This window comes from Hyperolius riggenbachi, chromosome 12, assembly GCF_040937935.1.
Source record: "Hyperolius riggenbachi isolate aHypRig1 chromosome 12, aHypRig1.pri, whole genome shotgun sequence".
NCBI lineage: Eukaryota > Metazoa > Chordata > Amphibia > Anura > Hyperoliidae > Hyperolius > Hyperolius riggenbachi.
This window is the reverse complement of record NC_090657.1, coordinates 118,834,871-118,854,870: the sequence shown is the minus strand read 5'-3', so window position 1 is coordinate 118,854,870 and position 20,000 is coordinate 118,834,871. Positions and strand designations below refer to the sequence as shown.

The 20,000-nt window shown below is 41.7% G+C and overlaps 1 protein-coding gene across 2 annotated transcripts in view; it reads right to left on the bottom strand.

The window, feature by feature from the left end:
- FDXR (ferredoxin reductase) overlaps nucleotides 1-20,000 on the bottom strand; it is a 317,763-nt gene that overhangs the window by 143,731 nt on the left and 154,032 nt on the right. For both annotated transcript variants that reach the window (XM_068263200.1, XM_068263201.1), the window contains 2 exons: nucleotides 13,474-13,575; nucleotides 13,283-13,390 (listed from right to left, as the gene is read on the bottom strand). In XM_068263200.1, the coding sequence (XP_068119301.1) occupies nucleotides 13,283-13,390; nucleotides 13,474-13,575 (210 nt within the window). The remainder of the gene's footprint in view (nucleotides 1-13,282; nucleotides 13,391-13,473; nucleotides 13,576-20,000) is intronic.

The window sequence follows — 20,000 nt, the reverse complement described above, 5'->3', positions numbered from 1 at the left end:
GAAGAGGTGAGTTTTCAGTTTGGGCCTAAAAATAGTAAGTGTGGATGAGTGGCGGATGTGTTGATGGAGAGTGTTCCAGAGGACGTGAGAGAAGTCTTGCTATCGGGAGTGAGAAGAGGTGATCAGGGAAGAAGTCAGAATGATATAGTTAGAGGGGAGATTGCGTGTAGGATGGTATCTGGAAATTAGTTGATTAAGATAGGAAGGAGGTATGTTGTGGAGAGCTTTGTAGGCGAGAGTAAGGATTTTAAATTGTATCCTTTGTGTAACTGGCAGCCAGTGAAGGGACTGACGGGGGGATTGGGCTGGAGAAGCGGGGGGAGAGGTGTATGAGTCGTGCAGCAGAGTTCATGATAAAATGTAGTGGGGCTAAACGGTTGGCAGGGAGGCCACAGAGCAGAGAGTTGCAATAATCTAGTCGGGAAATAATCAGGGCATGCACCAGAAGTTTGGCAGTGTCTTGTGTTAGAAATGGGCGTATGCGGGAGATGTTTTTTAGGTGGAGGCGACAACAGGAGGATAGTTTGTCAATGTGTGATTTGAATGAGAGACTTGAGTCAAAAATTACACCTAAATAAACAAGCATTTTTGCACAAATCCAGGTGGAGACCCAGTCATTCTGTCTTTGCTGCTGTGAATGTCACACACCTGAGAGGGTTCCAGGTGTGGACTGGTTGACTCCCTGGTATATCTATTACTTTGCGGTAGAGCTGAGGGATCACTTTTCTTGCTGTGTCAAAAATTACACCTAGACAGCGCGCCTGGGGGACAAGTGTTATGGAAGTGCTATCAACAGAAACCGTGATGTCTGGCAGGGGCATGGAGTTGTGAGGTGGGAAGACTACTATTTCAGTCTTGTTCATATTGAGTTGGGAGGACATGAAGGAGGCGATTGCACTGAGACAGTCCGGAACATGAGCTGTTGAGGTGTCCAAGTCAGGTGCTGAAATGTAGATCTGGGTATCATCAGCGTATAGGTGATATTGGAAACCAAAGGAGCTGATGAGATGACCAAGACCATATGTGTAGATAGAGAAACTGAGAGGTCCAAGGACTGAGCCTTGGGGAACTCCAACAGTGAAGTGACGTGGAGAGGAGGTGGTGCCAGAGTAGGCAAATCTGAAGGTTTACCTCAGAGATAGTAGGAAAGATAGGAGAGGGCATAACCCTGAATGCCCATGGATGCGAGGATTTGGAGAAGTAGGGGCTAGTCCACTGTGTCAAAAGTGGAAGACAGGTCTAGGAGGATAAGAAGAGAGTAGAGGTCTTTAGATTTAGCAGTCGCCAGATTGTTGGTTACTTTAAGTAGGGCAGTTTCGGTTGAGTGGCTGGGGCGAAATCCAGATTGGAAGTCATCAAACAGAGAATTGGAAGTGAGATGTTGGACTAAGTCAGTATAGACGTGGCGCTCAAGTAGTTGGAAGAGTAAGGGAGGAGAGAAATAGGTCGGTAGTTGGGCAGGGAAGAGGAGTCAAGAGAAGGTTTTTTCAGTATAGGCGTTATAAGGGCTTGTTTGAAGAAGGATAGACCGATGCCTCTAGTGAGAGAAAGGTTAAAGAGGGAGGCTAAGGCAGGTGAGATGGTATAGGATATAGTCAGATCTCCCCTGTATACAGTCAGTGTATATAGTCAGATTCCCTCTGTATGTAGCCAGATCTCCCTTGTATATAGCCAGTGTAAATAGCGAGATCTCACCTGTATATAGCTAATGTAAATAGCCAGATCCCTCTTGTATATGGCCAGTGTATATAGCCAGATCTCTCTTGTATATAACCAGGATATATAATCAGATCCCTCTATATATAGCCAAATCCAACAGGTATATAGCCAGATCCCCCTTGTATATAACCAGTGAATATAGCCAGATCTCCAACCCTCCACCGCTCTTTTACCTCATCTGCTGCCTCCCGGTCCCCTCCTCCAGCTCCACTGCCTGGCGGTATACTTCACACTGCAGATCAATGGTGACCTGCAACAAGGAGGCAGAGAGTGTTGCCTATTAGGCGCTGTATACAATAAGTGACAGCTCTGTTTACTTCCTGTATACGGCATCGGTTGTTACTGGACAATGCTTGCTGCCTCCTCATTGCAGGTCACCACTCATCTGCGGTGTGAAGTATGCTGCTGGGTAGTGGAGCAGGGGGATTTAGACTTTCTGGAAGAGGGGACCAGGAGGTAGTAAAGGGGCTGTGGGGGGAGTAGGTCACCAGGAAGCATTGCCCCAGCTTCTCCAGCAGAGAAGGGGTTCTGGGCAGCAGTAACCCCAGCCGGTCTACGCCCTTGACTGCAGCTGCAGGTGGCCAGGGGCGGGTCACTCCTTGCGCCACCCTCTTCGGACACAACTGCTTATAAATACACTTGCATAGTCAGGGATTTTCTAGGATTATAGTCAGACGTATGACAATCCAATTATACCAAACAGGTGCTAATGATCATCAATGTCACATGTAGGTTGAAATGCGAATATTAACTGAAACAGAAACAGCTGTGTAAGAGGCTTAAAACTGGATGAGGAGCACCCAAACTCTGCAACCAAGGTGAGGTTCTGACAGTTTCATGTCATGGCAAGATTGAGCAAAGCAACAAGACACAAGGAGTTATACTGCATCAGCGAGGCCTCTCCCAAAGAATTTAAAGCAGACTGGGGTTTCAAGAGGTGCTGTTTTAGGTCTTTTGAAGAAGCATAAATGATCGTAGTAAAAATGTTTCTGTACTGTGTTAGCCAAACAATATATGTAGGTAGAAAAAAAAACCAAAACAAAGTCTTGTAAAAGTAATACATTTTAATGGCTAACTGATAAAGTTAAATAATGCAAGCTTTCTGGGATCTAGTCCCCTTCTTCAGGCATATAAGAAGCACAAAGAAATGAGAATCGCTGATGATCGTAGATGCAGTGGTTGGCCAAGGAAACTGTGCAAAAAGGTGCAGCAGATGAAAGACATCAAGTTTTTAACTCTTTGAAATTCGAAGATGTCCAGCAGCGCCATCAGCTCATAAATGTGAGAAACCAGTGGGACCCAGGTACACGCATCTACTGTCTGAAGAAGTCTCGCCAGAAGTGGCCTTAATGGAAAAGTTGCAGCCAAAAAGCCATACCTCCGATGTAGAAACAAGGCCAAGCGAGTTAAGAATGCACTAAAACTTAGGAACTGTGGCGCAGGAAAATGGCAGCAGGTGCTCTGGACTGATGAGTCAAAATCTGAAATATTCGGCTGTAGCAAAAGGAAGTTTGCACGTCAAAGGGCTGGAGAGGGGTAACAATAACGAGTGTCTGCAGGCAATAGTAAAGCATGGTGGAGGTAACTTGAACGACTGGAGCTGCAATTCTGCAAATGCCATTGGAAATTTGGTCAGGATTAACAGCGTTCTCAATACTGAGAAATAAAAGCAGATGCTTATTCCTCATGCAATACCATTAGGGATGCATATGATTGGCCCCAAATTTATTCTGCAGCAGGACAACAACCCCAAGCATACAGCCAGTCATTAAGAACTATCTTCAGTGTGAAGAAGAAGGACGAGGATGATGTTGAGGAGGAGTCCTGCTGGAAGTGATGGTATGGTCCCCCCAGAGCACATGAAAAATTATACAATACAGAAGAAAATGAACAATTAATGAAACATTATACACAATATACATATGGAGCATGAACATTTTCGGCTCAATCAGCGTCTTGAAAAGGTTTTCGCTCTCCCTCCATTTGTCCTAGACCAAATTAAATGTCTTAATCCTGCCCCTGTGAGTATATATATATATATATATATATATATATATATATATATATATATATATATATATATATATATATATATATATATATGTGTTTTTTCAGCGGTAAATCCTTATCTACCCTGTTGCACCACACTTTTAATGTGGGTGGGCAGGCGAAAAGCAGTTTTAAAGTGAGTTCCTGCATGGTTGCAAATAAAGCTTCTGACATGAATGTTTTCGTTGTAGAAAGAGGGTCCTCATCATGTAATATTCCGAAGAGGCAAAGCAGGGGGTCAGAGGTTACTGGTGTACCCATTCTATCATGAATAAATTGCGTCAAGTATGAATTCACAACAGGGTATTCCCAGATAAGATGTATGAAGGAGGAAGAGGGGGCAGAACACTTGGGACATGGATCACTGGTCGATGCATTATATTTAGCAACATGTGAGGGAGTCAGGTATGCCTGGTGCACGATGTATAATTGAGTGGCATGCTCCTGCACACACAGAAAAGCTTTTTTAACTGCTGTAAGACCCCATTCACCCTAGAGCGTTTTGCCGGCGATTTCGGCAAAACGCTTAAACACTAGCGCTTTTGAAAGTGCTAGTGTAATAAAACCCTATGGGCCCGTTCTTACTTAGGAAATTTGTGCTAAATGCCGCAATTCGTGAAACACAAATGCGTAGCCTGCACCATTTTAAGGTGATTTTTGGGCAATCGCGTTTCAGTGCTATAGAAGCGCTAAACGCGATCGCGGAGAAATTGCTGCACTGTCCAGTGATTTTTCCACATGAAATCGCGAAAAAAATCACTCCCGCAAAACGCCGGCAAAAATCGCTGGTGTTTTGCGCTTCTAAATGTGAATGGGGCTTTAAGGAGTTTTCCAAGTCCTCGTCATCAAGACATCGGTCGGCAGTGGTCCACTTGGTCATAGATGATGTGGTACATTCAAGCACCTGGAGTTCTATCCTAGATTTGTACAAAATGCTTTATAAGTCTTTTGTAGGGCCTGATTGTATTAATTCAAGAATGGATAATGAGCTGCGACTATAAATAGTTGAGCTGCTAAACTGGCTACAAATAGCATGTAGCAGCTGCAAGTATTGTTTGGAAAGTCCTGGATATTGCTGGACTAAAACCTACTACGCCAAGAGCTTACCTTGAGATATTCTATGGCCTAAAAGCAGGATACCCTGTTGGGTGCTAAAGTGTGGGCATGGCATTTTATTCAGCTCTTCCAGAGTGGAATTGTGCCAAAGCGTGGTGTCAAGGCTCTGCGGTGCATACACACCAGATACTCTCTTCCATACCCAAAGGACCTGTGATAGTATTGTGTTGGGAAGTTTTTGAGGAGGAAGTGTTGTGCAGGAGATCCATTGCCACCGATTCTTTGTGGGCATCTAGGCAAGCCTAGGGCTTCTGGTTATAAGAGGGCGGGTGTAACACAAATATTGATTTAAGTTAGGTTTCTGCATTTTTTTGATTGATGAAAATAAATGATTAGCACTTCCATTTTTTAAAGGGAACCTGAAGCGAAAGAGATATGGAGGCTGCCATATGTATTCCCGTTTAAGCAATACCAGTTGCCTGGCTGTCCTGGTGATCCTCTGCCTAGTACTTTTAGCCAAAGCCCCTGAACAAGCATGCAGGTGTTTCTGACATAATTGTCAGATCTGACAAGATTAGCTGCATGCTGGTTTCCGGTGTGATTCAGATTCTACTGCAGCCAAACAGATCAGCAGGGCTGCTAGGCAATGGTATTGTTTCACAGGGGAAAAATATGGCAACCTCCATATAACTCTCACGTCAGTTGTCCTTTAACCACTTACGGACTGCAGTCTTAAAACCCCTTAAAGCGGAATTTAACCCTGCATTTCAACTTTGCTCTAACACATTATTTACAGTATATTATATGCAACCAGCATTTTTTTTTCACTAGACCAGCATTGGAAGGGTTACACAGAGCTTTAGGGCTTGTTTCCACTGTTGCGACGCGATTTCGGCCGCATTCCGACGCTTGTAAAAACGCATGCGGATGCGTTTCCACATGCGTTTTTACCCGCGATTTCGCCTGCGATTTCGCATGGCAGGGTGCCATGCGAAATTAACCATGACACTGCCAGGGCTAAATAAAATTGAAAAAGGTGCGAAATCGCACGCGAAATCGCGGGTAAAAACGCATGTAACAAACGCATGCGTTTTTACTATTAAATACATTAGCGGCGATTCGCACGGATTCCCGACGCAGGCGAAATCGTTGGCTCTTTTGTGCGTTTTTTTCACGCTGAAAAAAACGCACCTCAACAACGCTACAGTGGAAACAGGCCCATCCACTTGTATTACATGTGCGGATCTGCATGCGTTGGACGCATGCAGATTCGCGATAGTGGAAACGAGCCCTTAAAGTTCCTGGAGATTTCTGCAGACGCATCCGAAGCTGACATAGATACATTTTGTTTACATAAATGTATCTAAGTGTGGCATGTGACTCACTCACTGACTGAGAAGGAGCTGGAGGACAGCCAAAGAGTGTGTAACATTTCTCAATAGATACATTTAACTAATAGAATGTAACAATCTGAACTTCTGCATATCTCTCCACGGAACTTGAAACCTCTGTGTTCAACCCTTCCAATGCTGGTCTAGTAAAAAAAAATGCTTTTTGCATATAATATGCTGTAAATAATGTTTTAGAGCAAAGTTGAAATGCAGGGTTATATTCCGCTTTAAGGACCAGACACTTTTTCCCATTCAGACCACTGCAGCTTTAACAGTTTATTGCTCGGTCATACAAACTACTATCTAAATTAATTTTACCTCCTTTTCTTATCACTAATACAGCTTTCTTTTGGTGGTATTGGATTGCTGCTGTGATTTTTAGTTTTTGTTATATTCATCAAAAAAAGACATGAATTTTGACAAAAAAAATGATTTTTTTTAACTTTGTGCTGACATTTTTCAAATAAAGTAAAATTTCTATATACATTGTTGTCTAAATTTATTGTGCTACATGTCTTTGATCAATAAATAGACACTTATTGGATTTTTTTTTGTTTGGGTAAAAGTTATAGCGTTTACAATGGTGCAAATGGTGCAAAAAAGTGAATTTCCCCAGTTTTGAAGCATCTCTGACTTTTCTGAGCACCTGTCATGTTTCATGAGGTGTTAGAATACCAGGATAGTATAAAATACCCCCCAAATGACCCCATTTTGGAAAGAAGACATCCCAAAGTATTCACTAAGAGGCCTGGTGAGTTCATAGAAGATTTTATTTTTTGTCACAAGTTAGTGGAAAATGACACTTTGTGACAAAAAAAAAAAAATTTGAATCTGCCACTGACTCACCATGCCCCTCTCTGAATACTTTGGGGTGTCTACTTTCCAAAATGAGGTCATTTGTGCGCTGTTTACTGTCCTGGAATATAGGGGGTGATAAATTGTAAGCACCCCTGTAAAGCCTAAAGGTGCTCATAGGACTTTGGGCCCCTTAGCGCACCTAGGCTGCAAAAAAGTGTCATGGTGTCACACATGGTATCGCCGTACTCAGGAGAAATAGTATAATGTGTTTTGGGGTGTATTTTTATACATACCCATGCTGGGTGGGAGAAATATCTCTGTAAATGAGAATTTTTTTGATTTTATTTTTTACACACAATTGTCCCACCCAGCATGGGTATGTGTAAAAATACACTCCAAAACACATTATACTACTTCTCCTGAGTACGGCAATACTACGTGTGACACTTTTTTGCAGCCTAGGTGCGCTAAGGCGTCCCAACGTCCTATGAGTACCTTTAGGATTTCACAGGTCATTTTGAGGCATTTGATTTCTAGACTACTCCTCGCGGTTTAGGGCCCCTAAAATGCCAGGGCAGTATAGGAACCCAACAAGTGACCCCATTTTAGAAAGACGACACCCCAAGGTATTCCGTTAGGAGTATGGTGAGTTCATAGAAGATTTTATTTTTTGTCACAAGTTAGCGGAAATTGATTTTTATGTTTTTTTTTTTCACAAAGTGTCATTTTCCACTAACTTGTGACAAAAAATAAAATCTTCTATGAACTCATCATACACCTAACTGAATACCTTGGGGTGTCTTCTTTCTAAAATGGGGTCACTTGTGGGGTTCCTATACTGCCCTGGCATTTTAGGGGCCCTAAACCATGAGGAGTAGTCTTGAAACCAAATGTCTCAAAATGACCCTTGAAATCCTAAAGGTACTCAATGGACTTTGGGCCCCTTAGCGCAGTTAGGCTGCAAAAAAGTGCCACACATGTGGTATTGCCGCACTCGGGAGAAGTATTATAATGTGTTTTGGGGTGTATTTTTACACATACCCATGATGGGTGGGAAAAATATCTCTGTAAATGGACAATTGTGTGTAAAAAAAAAAATCAAAAGAATGTTATTTATAGAGATATTTCTCCCACCCAGCATGGGTATGTGTAAAAATACACCCCAAAACACATTATACTACTTCTCCCGAGTGCGGCAATACCACATGTGTGGCACTTTTTTGCAGCCTAACTGCGCTAAGAGGCCCAAAGTCCAATGAGCACCTTTAGTCTTTACAGGGGTGCTTACAATTTAGCACCCCCCAACATGTCAGGACAGTAAACACACCCCACAAATGGTATCAAGGTATTCAGAGAGGGGCATGGTGAGTCCGTGGCAGATTTCATTTGTTTTTGTCACAAGTTAGAAGAAAAAGAAACTTTTTTTTTTTTTGTCACAAAGTGTCATTTTCCGCTAACTTGTGACAAAAAAATAATATCTTCTATGAACTCACTATGCCTCTTAGTGAATACTTTGGGATGTCTTCTTTCCAAAATGGGGTCATTTGAGGGGTATTTATACTATCCTGGAATTCTAGCACCTCATGAAATATGACAGGTGCTCAGAAAAGTAAGAGATGCTTCAAAACTGTGAAAATTCACTTTTTGCACCATAGTTTGTAAACGCTATAACTTTTACCCAAACCAATAAATATACACTGAATGTTTTTTGTTTTTTTTTTTATCAAAGACATGTAGCACAATAAATTTGGACAAAAATGTATACAGAAATTTTACTTTGACAAATTTTATCACAGAAAATTAAAAAAAAAAATCATTTTTTTTGACAAAATTCATGTCTTTTTTGATGAATATAATAAAAAGTAAGAATCGCAGCAGCAATCAAATAGCACCAAAAGAAAGCTGTATTAGTGACAAGGAAAGGAGCTAAAATTCATTTAGGTGGTAGGTTGTATGACCGAGCAATAAACCATTAAAGCTGCAGTGGTCTGAATGGAAAAAAAAGTGTCTGGTCCTTAAGGGGTAGAAAGACTGTGGTCCTCAAATGGACATTTTATAATTTTAGGTCTCTTATACATGGACTTTTGATGTAATGTGATTCTTGCCAGAGCGCCACCTCTCTTGTGTGTACACTAGGGACATAATGCAGACAGCAGGACACACACCAGGGACATACTGGGGACAGCAGGGGATCAACTGGGGACAACAGGACACACACTTGAGACATACTGGGGACAGCAGGACACACATTAGGGACATACTGGGGGCAGCAGGGGATGTACTGGAGACATCTGGGGACAGAAGAACACACACTAGTGACAACCTGGAGACAGTAGGACACACACTGGAGACAGAAGGGGACACAGTAGGGACCAATGGGGGACACAGGAGGACACTAATTGGGGGGAGAACATCTACAAGATGCCCCTCTAACATGGATGCACCAGGTATAATATATATATATATATATATATATATATATATATATATATATATATATATTTATTTATTTATTTCCCTGGTTTTTGCCCTCTAAACCTAGGCACGTCTTCTATTCCGGAGCCTCTTATACACTGAAAAATACAGTAATCTTCATCTACTTGCATATTAAAGTTATACCAGCAAGAAATAGCCTCTCTTTATGTAGAAAACTATGATTTAAAAGGAACCTGAAGTGAGGAAAATTATTTAAAGTAAACACATGATGTAGTTGCAAATGAATATTATATACTAACCTCACCGTCAGTTCCTCTCAGAGGCTCACCATTTTCTTCTTACAGTGATCCCTTCCAGTTCTGACAAGATTTTGTCAGAACTGAAATATAACAGTTGCTGTCAGTTATGTATCCGCAGCTGTCAGTTACAACTGAATGTGCAAGGAAATGTCCATGTTTCCCTATGGCTCAAGTGGGTGATATTACAGTTTAACAGTGTGCTGACCAGGAAGCTGTTAGGGGGTAATGGCCATTTTTAAAATGGAGGACAGAGAAATCTATTGATCACAGTGGACAAATGGGACGCAGGAGAGGAGAAAGAGGTTGAGTAGTAGACTACACAGGAGGTAAGTATGACCTTTTCAGTTCAGGTTCTCTTTAAATCAAGCCTTACTGACTAGATATTTAAATTGTGATATAAATTATGATTTAAATCAAATCCACCCTGGTTGATCGTAATACCTACTTTAAGTGACAGCTACATAGGTAGTAAAAAAATGTTTTATTGCATTTACTCTGGGACCAATGTACATATGAATTTTAAATTTTACTTTTGCCATAGTGCCACTGTGATCAATTTTCAAACAAAAGTTAATTACTAGTTATTACAGTTATTAAATGCTTTCTTTGCTTCTGTCTTCACAAGGGAAACATCACTGTTGCAAATTACAGATGCAGAAGAGTCTCAATCTTCCAATTGTAATATTAAATACTTGACGCAGGAAGAAGTGAAGGCAAGACTAAATAAATTAAAAACAGACAAGGCACCTGCCCTGGATGGCATGCATCGTGTCCTAAGGGAATTAGGTTCAGTTATAGATAAACCCCTTTATCTTATCTTTTATGACTCTTTCAACTGGCAGAGTCCTAGGGGATTGGCGTACAGCCCACATTTTCCCATTATTTAAGAAGGGCATAACATCAGATCCCGGAAATTATAGACCTGTACGCCTAACATCAGTTGTATGCAAATTATTTGAAGGGTTACTAAGAGATACTATACATGACTTCATAGTAGAAAATAATCTTATTTCTCAGCATCAGCATGGGTTTACTAAAGACAGGTCCTGTTTGACTAACATGCTTAGCTTTATGAGGTAGTGAAGTGAATGTGGATATTGGGAATGCTGTAGATGTGATATACTTGGATTTTGCAAAGGCCTTCGACACTGTTCCCCACAAAAGTCTGGTGCAAAAGTTGAGGATGCAAGGACTGGGGAAGAGTATGTGCATGGATAGGGAACTGGCTAATGGACAGAAAACAAAGAGTTGTGGTCAATGGATCATACTCAAAATTGGTGACTGTTAGCAGTGGGATCCCACAGGGGTCTGTACTGGGTCCAGTGCTCTTCAATTTATTTATTAATGACCTAGTAGATACAGTAGAAAGCAATGTTGCTATTTTTGCAGATGATACAACATTGTGCAGAATCATCAACTCTCAGAAAGATAGTGTCATATTGCAACAGGATCTGGATAGGATGGCTATATGGGCACATAAATGGCAGATGAAATTCAATGTTGACAAATGTAAAGTCATGCATTTTGGTCGTACCAATGGTCTAGCACCATACAAAATAAATGGGATACAGTTGGGGACATCAAACTTGGAGAAGGACTTAGGAGTACTCATCGACAACTAGTTAAATAAAAACTCGAGATGCTAGCAGACTATTGCCCCTGTTTAACTCTCTAGTAAGGCCACATCTGGAATATGGAATTCAGTTCTTGGCACCACATTACAGGAAAGATATTGCAGTTTTAGAGCAGGTGCAGAGACGAGCAACAAAATTGATACGTGGGACGGAAGGTCTCACTTACCAAGAAAAGTTAGATAAACTGGATTTATTTAGCCTAGAACAAAGACGCCTTACAGGGGATCTAATTAACATGTATAAATACATCAGAGGGCAATATAAAAGCTTGGCGGATGAGCGTTTTGTCCCTAGGCCTTCTCAAAGGACTAGAGGACATGATCTGCGCATGTAGGAAAAACGTTTTAGCCATTTATTTAGGAAAGGGTTCTTTACAGTAAGAGTGATTAACATGTGGAATGCATTGCCACAGGAAGTAGTTATGGCTAATTCTATACCTGCATTTAAAGGGGGCTTAGATGCTTTCCTTGCGTTGAAAGACATCCATGACTACAATCACTAGGTAATGCCCAGTGATGTTGATCCAGGGATTTTATCGGATTGCCATCTGGAGTCGGGAAGGAATTTTTCCCTTTTGGGGCTAATTGGGCCTTGCCTTGTAAGGGTTTTTCGCCTTGCTCTGCATCAACAGGGATATGTGAGGGAGCAGGCTGGTGTTGTACTTTGCACTCTGGTTGAACTAGATGGACGCAAGTCTTTTTTCAACCCAAATAACTATGTAACTATGTAACTAGTGTGTGAGGCTACTATATATATTTTCAGACCCCAAACTGACTCCTGTTATCCTCCCCATATATGAGAAGACAGTGAGCATTTCATCACCATCTCTGAGCAGAACAGCAAGAGGTAAAAGGTGCTGTGGGTAAACAAGAACACAAGCCAGCCATGTAAGGTAAATTTTAAAATGCTGCATGCTAATTTTGGCAAGGCGTTAACTGAAAAATAAACATTTTGTTAAGGGTGCAGAATGTAGCAGTAGTAGAATATTGGTAAATTTGCGGATATTCTACTATTTAATTAATATAGTGAAATATCGGTAATATTTGCAGATATTTCAATATGACCTTACCTCTCTCTACTCACACACACAAAACCCCAGGTCATACTGAACCTTAAAGAGACACTGAAGCGGAAAAAAAATATGATATAATGAATTGGTTGTGTACTATGAATACTTACTAGAAGATCAGCAGCAAAGGGAATATTCTCATTTTTATTTTCAGGTATATAGTGTTTTTTCTAACATTGCATCATTCTCTAATATGTGCAGATTACACAACACTCAGTTCACAGACTGCTCTGAAAGAATCATTTTGATTGCTAATGACCTCTCCTCTGGCAGAGAAAAAGACATTTGTTTACTTACAGTTGAGATAATAAAAGTCAGAAGGCAGCCCTCTCCACGACTTTGAAAGTCGTAGAGCTTAATGGCTTTTTTGCATAGAGATAACAACTGCAGTTTCTTAACTCTTCCTGTACTGGAAACAATTAGACTGATGTATCTGATCTTAATGTTTTATTTCTTAGCTGTACTACACATACAAATCATAATATCATAATTTTTTTTTCGCTTCAGTGTCTCTTTAAGCCCTCGCAATTAGTAGCCGCTGTACGCATAGCGGGGGCCCCGGCACCTGCTATTTAGTGGGCGTCTATTTTTTGTTGCGCTTCTTTTAGCTATACAGCCATGTAGACGTTTTGAACTGACTTTTCATTCAAAGAGCAAGGTGTACAGCACTGCTGATGTCTGAGATGTTATTGGATGCTTCATACATTTGTTGGTGTGTGCAGTAGTATGTCCCACTAAAAGTTCAGATCGGAAGATGCACTGTTGAACATGAGGTTGTGTTCTAAATCAACCCTCACAAAGTCAACAATGATGAATATTCTATAAAAGTACCTTTATGGTAAATGCCACCTGAAGTGGTCCACGACGTCCAACAAGCAAAACTCTTTTAATGCGACTCTGAGAAAGTGCATTTAGGGCCGCTTGAGTTATGTCGGTTTTCTGTATGTGGATTAAACATAAGGTCAGTTAATGAGTTAAGTATACAAAAGCAAAGAAAATATGCAGAAATGAGTATCACTCACCTTAAGTAAATCCAAGGGTGACAGCAGGATTCTTGCTATGTCAAGTGCTACATTCCCTTGACCCAGTATGACTGCCGTCTCAGTGCTCAAGTCTGGGGACAGCTGTAAGCCACACGAACAACATGTTAACTGCTAGATTGTAAGCCAGTAGTCTGTAATATCTTTTTTTTTTTTTAATTCAAACAAGTTTTATTAAACGAAAATTTTAACACATACAACAAAAGCAATGCTGTATAATGTAGTCTGCAATATCTTATTAAACCTCAAATGATCTATGTACAGAATGTCAAACCAGTTTTCATATCAAAATAGGGGCTTTTTGTTGCCTTTGCAGGTACTCACAAGGACAGACCTACCATGAAGCCACCTGAATCACGTGATTCAGGTGACAAAATTCAGAGTACAGCATTTGGACAAACAGTTTGGGCCACCTGGCGCCTGCCTCCACTCTCCCGCTCGCCTTCCTGGCACACACACTACCCTCCTCATCCACGCATCCCTAAATTCACATCCTCATTCAACCGGTGGCACCTGCTGCCCTTACTTATGACATCATAAGCAGGTGAGGTGTCGATATATGCCTCTCATCCAGGCATGCTACTGTAAAATGCCATCACCAGCCGGTGGGGAGGGGGTTGGCACATCTTCCAAAGTTTACTTCAGGCAGCAGAAAGTCTAGAACTGGCCCTGGCTACACATAAACCATTAGGATGCCTCAGAATGATGCCCAAGCATACAATAAACCTTAAAAGAAACATCAGGCAAAACTGGTATAATCAGCTTTACTCACCTGGGACTTTCTCCAGCCCTCTTGCAGCCAACTGTCCCACGCTGCTCTCCGTCGCCATCCCAGGCTCCCCGCACTCTGTTCAGGCCAACCTCGAGGTCATCCTTACTGGGGCTGCGTGAAGCGCCACTGTCAATCATGGACACAAGGTCCGTGGTGTACTGTGCAGCGTTCTCTCATTCACCTATTATAAGATCATTATTATATAATAAGTAATTATATAATTACCTATTCACCTATAATAAGAAGATCTGTCACTAAATGCCAGCCGGGAGGTGTAACACAGCTGATGGTGTGTACCAGGTCATATGCTCCTCAGAAGCAGTGTTAACATGGATTGAACAGAGGGTGAGGCACTGTGCCTAAAACACCTAAGCCGAGCATTCAATACAAGGGTTCAACAGTTAGGGTTAAGTAAAGGTGCCTCACCCTCTCTTTAATATACTGGTGTTGATTTACTAAGGCTGGAGAACAACTAAGAACATAAATGACTTACCAAACCTGAATATTTTAAAAATTATCTATTAGGTGGGAAAAGTTGCAACTCATCTAGGTCATATGCTGTAGAACAGCGTTTCTCAACATTATTAGAATATGTACCCTTTTATGAAAGATTATGTTTATTGAGCACCTCCCAATTCTGGGCAACATTATCTCAAGTGCCCCTTGACATTTTTGTAAGGAGCAATCCATATTTTTGTACAAATGCATTTCAAAAATGATTTATGTTTTTAATTAACAATAGACACAAGGAGGGTTTGGATCAGCACCCATCAAAGGAGAGAAGTGTGTGCCCAAGCTTACAGCATTCCACACCACTGGAGCTGTTACTTCAGAAAATCCACTTGAAGCAGGCACCACCTGTGTAGATAGTCATCTCTTTATTAATTAAATCAGTTAAAAGCAGCAATAAAACGACAGACCGCTGTCTCGAGCTATCGTGCTCTTTATCAATTTGTCAAAACTGCAATACATGCATCAACCTTTCACCACTCATTATATACAATACATCAGCCTATCAGTGGTCAGCATTTGAATTATCCAATAGTAGCATATCTACAGCATGGAGGACCATCAGGTCCATCAGGTCCTCTATGCTGTAGATACGCTACTATTGGATAATTCAAACCCTGACCACTGATAGGCTGATGTATTGTATATAATGAGTGGTGAAAGGTTGATACATGTATTGCAGTTTTGACAACTTGATAAAGAGCACGATAGCTCGCAACAGCGGTCTGTCGTTGAATTGCTGCTTTTAACTGATATAATTAATAAAGAGATGACTATCTACACAGGTGGTGCCTGCTTCAAGTGGATTTTCTGTTTTTAATTAACTAAAAAGACATATTCAGAACTACATATACTATAATACATATTATTGAACGCAAAGGGCTCAAGGGCTGCAGCCGCTCAAGTGGCCACCCTGCAGTGATAGAAAGTCTTGTCCAAGGACTTCTTACTGAATAGGTACTGACCCTAGCCAGCATTCTAACCCTGGCCTCCCATGTCAAAGGCAGAGCCCTTAACCAGTACACTGGCAGCCATGATTTATCATTTTCTTAATTCCAAAATGTACTGTAATAGATTGACTAAGACCAACTCAAGTACCGCCTAAAACCAAGTGCCCCCAGGGTGAAGCAGGGAGGGGGAAAAAAAAAAAAAAAGATTACCCTAGGCGCTGGGGAATAAAAGGACACTACCATAGGCAGCAATGATAAAAGCCAAGATTAGAGGAAATAGGTTGAAATTTGGACACCTGGAGGTGCCTGATAAAATAGCGGGCATGGGGGCTACCTGCTATTTTATCAGGCAACTCTGGGTACCCCACTTTCTGCCTTTTGCCGCTAATCGCGGTTTTGCAGCAGGGTTTTGTTAGTGTTAGGAGTGGGTGGTCCTTAAGGGGTTTAGGTTAAGCACGAGGGTGGTTAGGTATCAGTAGAGGAAAGGTACTGTGTGAGAGTTGGGTTAGGTCATAATAAAATACTGGCAAAGATTACCGATAATTTACTATTGAAATTAAGTAGTAGAGATGTAGAGCTGCTCGCCGCGAACAGCGGGCCCTGTACTACTTACGGGTTGCAATGTCCCGGAGTAGTACGCCTGCCCGTGTCTGCACGCGTCCTTTAGTATCAGGTATGCGCACCACCGGGCCAGGGCATGCGTACTAAAGGACACGTGCAGACATGGACAGGCGTACTACTCTGGGACATTGTGACCCGGAAGTAGTACAGGGCCCGCTGAAGTACTACGTGGTAAGGGTAGAGAGTCGCTGGCAAGCTGTTCGCTAGCATCTCTATTAGGTAGTAGAATATAAGGCTGCTGTACATGTTCACACGCTCCCGCACGCGATCTTACATGCGCCGGCGGGCTCCTGTGCCGCCCCCTTCCCCCCCTCCGGTAGCCCGGAGATCAATGAATGGAAACATTGTTTCCATTCATCGATCTAAGTCCCCAGAAGAAAAACTGACAGCTTCTTTTCAGAGGCTGTGGTCTTTCTGAAGAAAAAAAAAAAATCACATCTTCCTTGTAGTTCATGTGAGCGAGCATAGAAAAACAAAAACTCGCTATAAATAGTAAAACTACATGCACATACATTTAATACAAAAAGACAATAAATTACATTTAAAATTAACTGTTTACCTGCCACACCCCCCAAAAAATATCCCAATAAAATTAACTAAAAAAAAAATAAAATAAAAAAATAAATAAAATAAGTTACCTAAAGGGCTTAACTTTTTTAATATGCATGTGAAGAGGGAATACAACGAATATTTTTTTTTAATTATAAACCTGTAAATAGTGATGGACACAAAACTAAAAAATGCACCTTTATTTCGAAATAAAATATTGGCGCCATGCATTGTGATAGGGACATAATTTAAATGGTGTAATAACCGGGAGAAGTGGGCAAATAAAAATACGTAGGTTTTAATTATGGTAGCATGTATTATTTTAAAGCTATAATGGCTAAAAAAAGAGAAATAATGATTTTTTTCCATTTTTTTCTTAATATGCCTGTTAAAATGCCTTTAGAAAAAAAATTATTCTTAGCAAAATGTACCGCCCAAAGAAAGCCTAATTGGTGGCAGAAAAAACAAGATATAGATCAATTCATTGTGATAAATAGTGATAAAGTTATTGGCGAATGAAGGGGAGGTGAAAATTGTTCAGATGCATAAGGTGAAAAACGACTGAAGACTGAAGTAGTTAAACAATATACTACTTTTATTCAGGTGCCTGGTTTATATCCTGTATGTGCTGCCCAGGGGTTGGGAATCTAGGATATATAACAGCTTGGTTCACTAACCGGTGCTAAGCCGGTTAGTGAGCCTTAAGAGGTAGTTGGCGCAAACCACGGAGTTAGGTGGTTTGTGCCCATACATCGCACACAGCCCCGCTCAGTGCGCGCACAGTGCGCCGGTAATAGTGCACGGTGCGACCATAACGTTGCACCCACTGCCCTGTAAATGTTGAAGCGCCGTTTCGGGGGCACCTGAAACGCCGTTTTCGGGGCACCTGGTGTGACGTTTACAGGGCAGAGGATGTAACGTTATCGTCGCACCGCGCACTATTACCGGAGCACCGTGCTGCGCGCGCACTGAGCGGGCTGTGCGCGAAGTAGCTTTGTGCGGCAGTTAGTGCGCGCACAGTGCGCCGGTAATAGTGCACGGTGCGACCATAACGTTGCACCCACTGCCCTGTAAACGTTGAAGCGCCATTTTGGGGGCACCTGAAGCGCCGTTTTCGGGGCACCTGGTACGACGTTTACAGGGCAGAGGATGCAACGTTATCGTCGCACCGCACACTATTACCGGAGCACCGTGCTGTGCGCGCACTGAGCGGGGCTGTGCGCGAAGTAGCTTTGTGCGGCCGTTAGTGCGCGCAGAGCTACTTATGGGGCGCTAAGATGCTTTTCACTCCGGCGCTAACACTTAACGCCGGTTAGTGAATCAAGCCCATAGTAAGTTTGCTTAAAAGATAAGTAAATTGGGGTAAGTCCCCATGAATTCACGTGCATACACTTGCAGTGAGAACTTTGTTTAACGCGCATAGACCCAGTGTTGTAATATTACAACATCACATTTAAGGCTACAAAATAAACCCCTCCCCCATTCTCTTTTTAAAACCTCATGTATATTACTAATATGACCTATTATTCAGTTCTGCAACACTATTGGATGGTTGAATGTGTAAATAGGTCTGTTTATCTGGCCATGAAGTCATACAACCCTGTTGCCTGCTTTGGAGTAAATCATCTTCTTGGACGGAATACATCAAGACTCAAGTAAGTAAAAAGCTTGAAATATTTTTTCTGTGATAATTAATATGTGTAGATCTTGCAGATTTTGTGACATCGTCAAATATACTGATATTGGGAGATTTAGAGCTGGTTATTTATATGTTGTAATTTTACAACAGTGGGTAATAGTGGTAGCAAGATTTTGTCTGCACAGTAAACTTGAGAAGGTGATAGTTTTCTTTGAGGTGAGGATGAAAGTGTTTGCATGGCTAATTGAACAATACGTCTAGTCTACCTGATAAAGACTTGTGGAGTAGAACGTGTGAAGTTGAAACATGGACTTAAAGAGAACCTCCGGACTAAAAATCGACTCAGCAGCACTGAAAAGGCTTTGTGTTTCTTTAACAGTTTCACAGCATCAGAACTTTGTTTCTCTTATACAAGCCTCGTGTTTAGCTGCACAGAAGAAAACTGCCCGGGCTTTTTTCCCCTGATGCTGTGCAAAGCATGATGGGATTTCTGATGTTGTTGTTCTCGTTCTGCTGTTTTGGTGCAATTTTTTTTTTTTTACATTTTGAATTTTACATTTGAAGCCTAGCGTGTGCAGCTGGGAGGGGTAATCAGGACACAGGACAGTTGGAACTTTGTCTCCTGCTCCTTGTCACCTCCTTTCAACCAAAAAGATGGCTTCCCCCATAACAAAGATGGCAGCCCCCATGAATCACAAACATTTGCCTGTTCTTTTAAAACAGGGTGGGTAAGAGATTATATTACCTATCTATTCTAATTAACATAACTAATGTAACTTTATGACAGTATGTTTGTTTAGGCTGAAGTTCCCCTTTAATAACAAACCTGGGTTCATGGTAAATTATGAGCATCAGAAAGGCTGTCCCTGCCTGACAGGAAAGTAATTGGAACTTTCACAAATACTTATCACCTGCACCCCTCAGACCTGCCAATACATATGGTAATTGATGACGTTTTTCATTGTTTGATGCATCTACTGGAAACAGGCACCCAATTTGTACATCACAGGGTTCTGCTGGTGGACTTCCTAACCTTTTATTCCCTATTGTATCACCTGTTACCACCTGATGTTCTTTAACAGCTAATTTGCTTAGAGTTTGTGTATACCTGTGGTTAGTTGCTGTCAATTAGCTAATTTGCTTAACTTATGTATGTCTCTACCTATTGTATAGAGCCTTTAAGCCTCATCTACACGGGTAGACGAGGCGGCGAGGTGGCTCATCAATCGAGCCGCTAATACGGCTCGATTGATAAGATCCGACAGGATGGATCTCCCCACCGCCGATTCCCTGCTCGTTCCCCGCGAGGGGACAATGGCAGGGAATCGAGCGGAAGATGAGCGGGGAATCGAATCCGACACACGTGCGGTGAGCGGGGACGCGGAAGAGGCGATCCGGCGGCTAATCGAGCCGCCGGATCGGAGCCTCATCTACGCGTGTAGATGAGGCTTTAGAGTGAATAGAATGA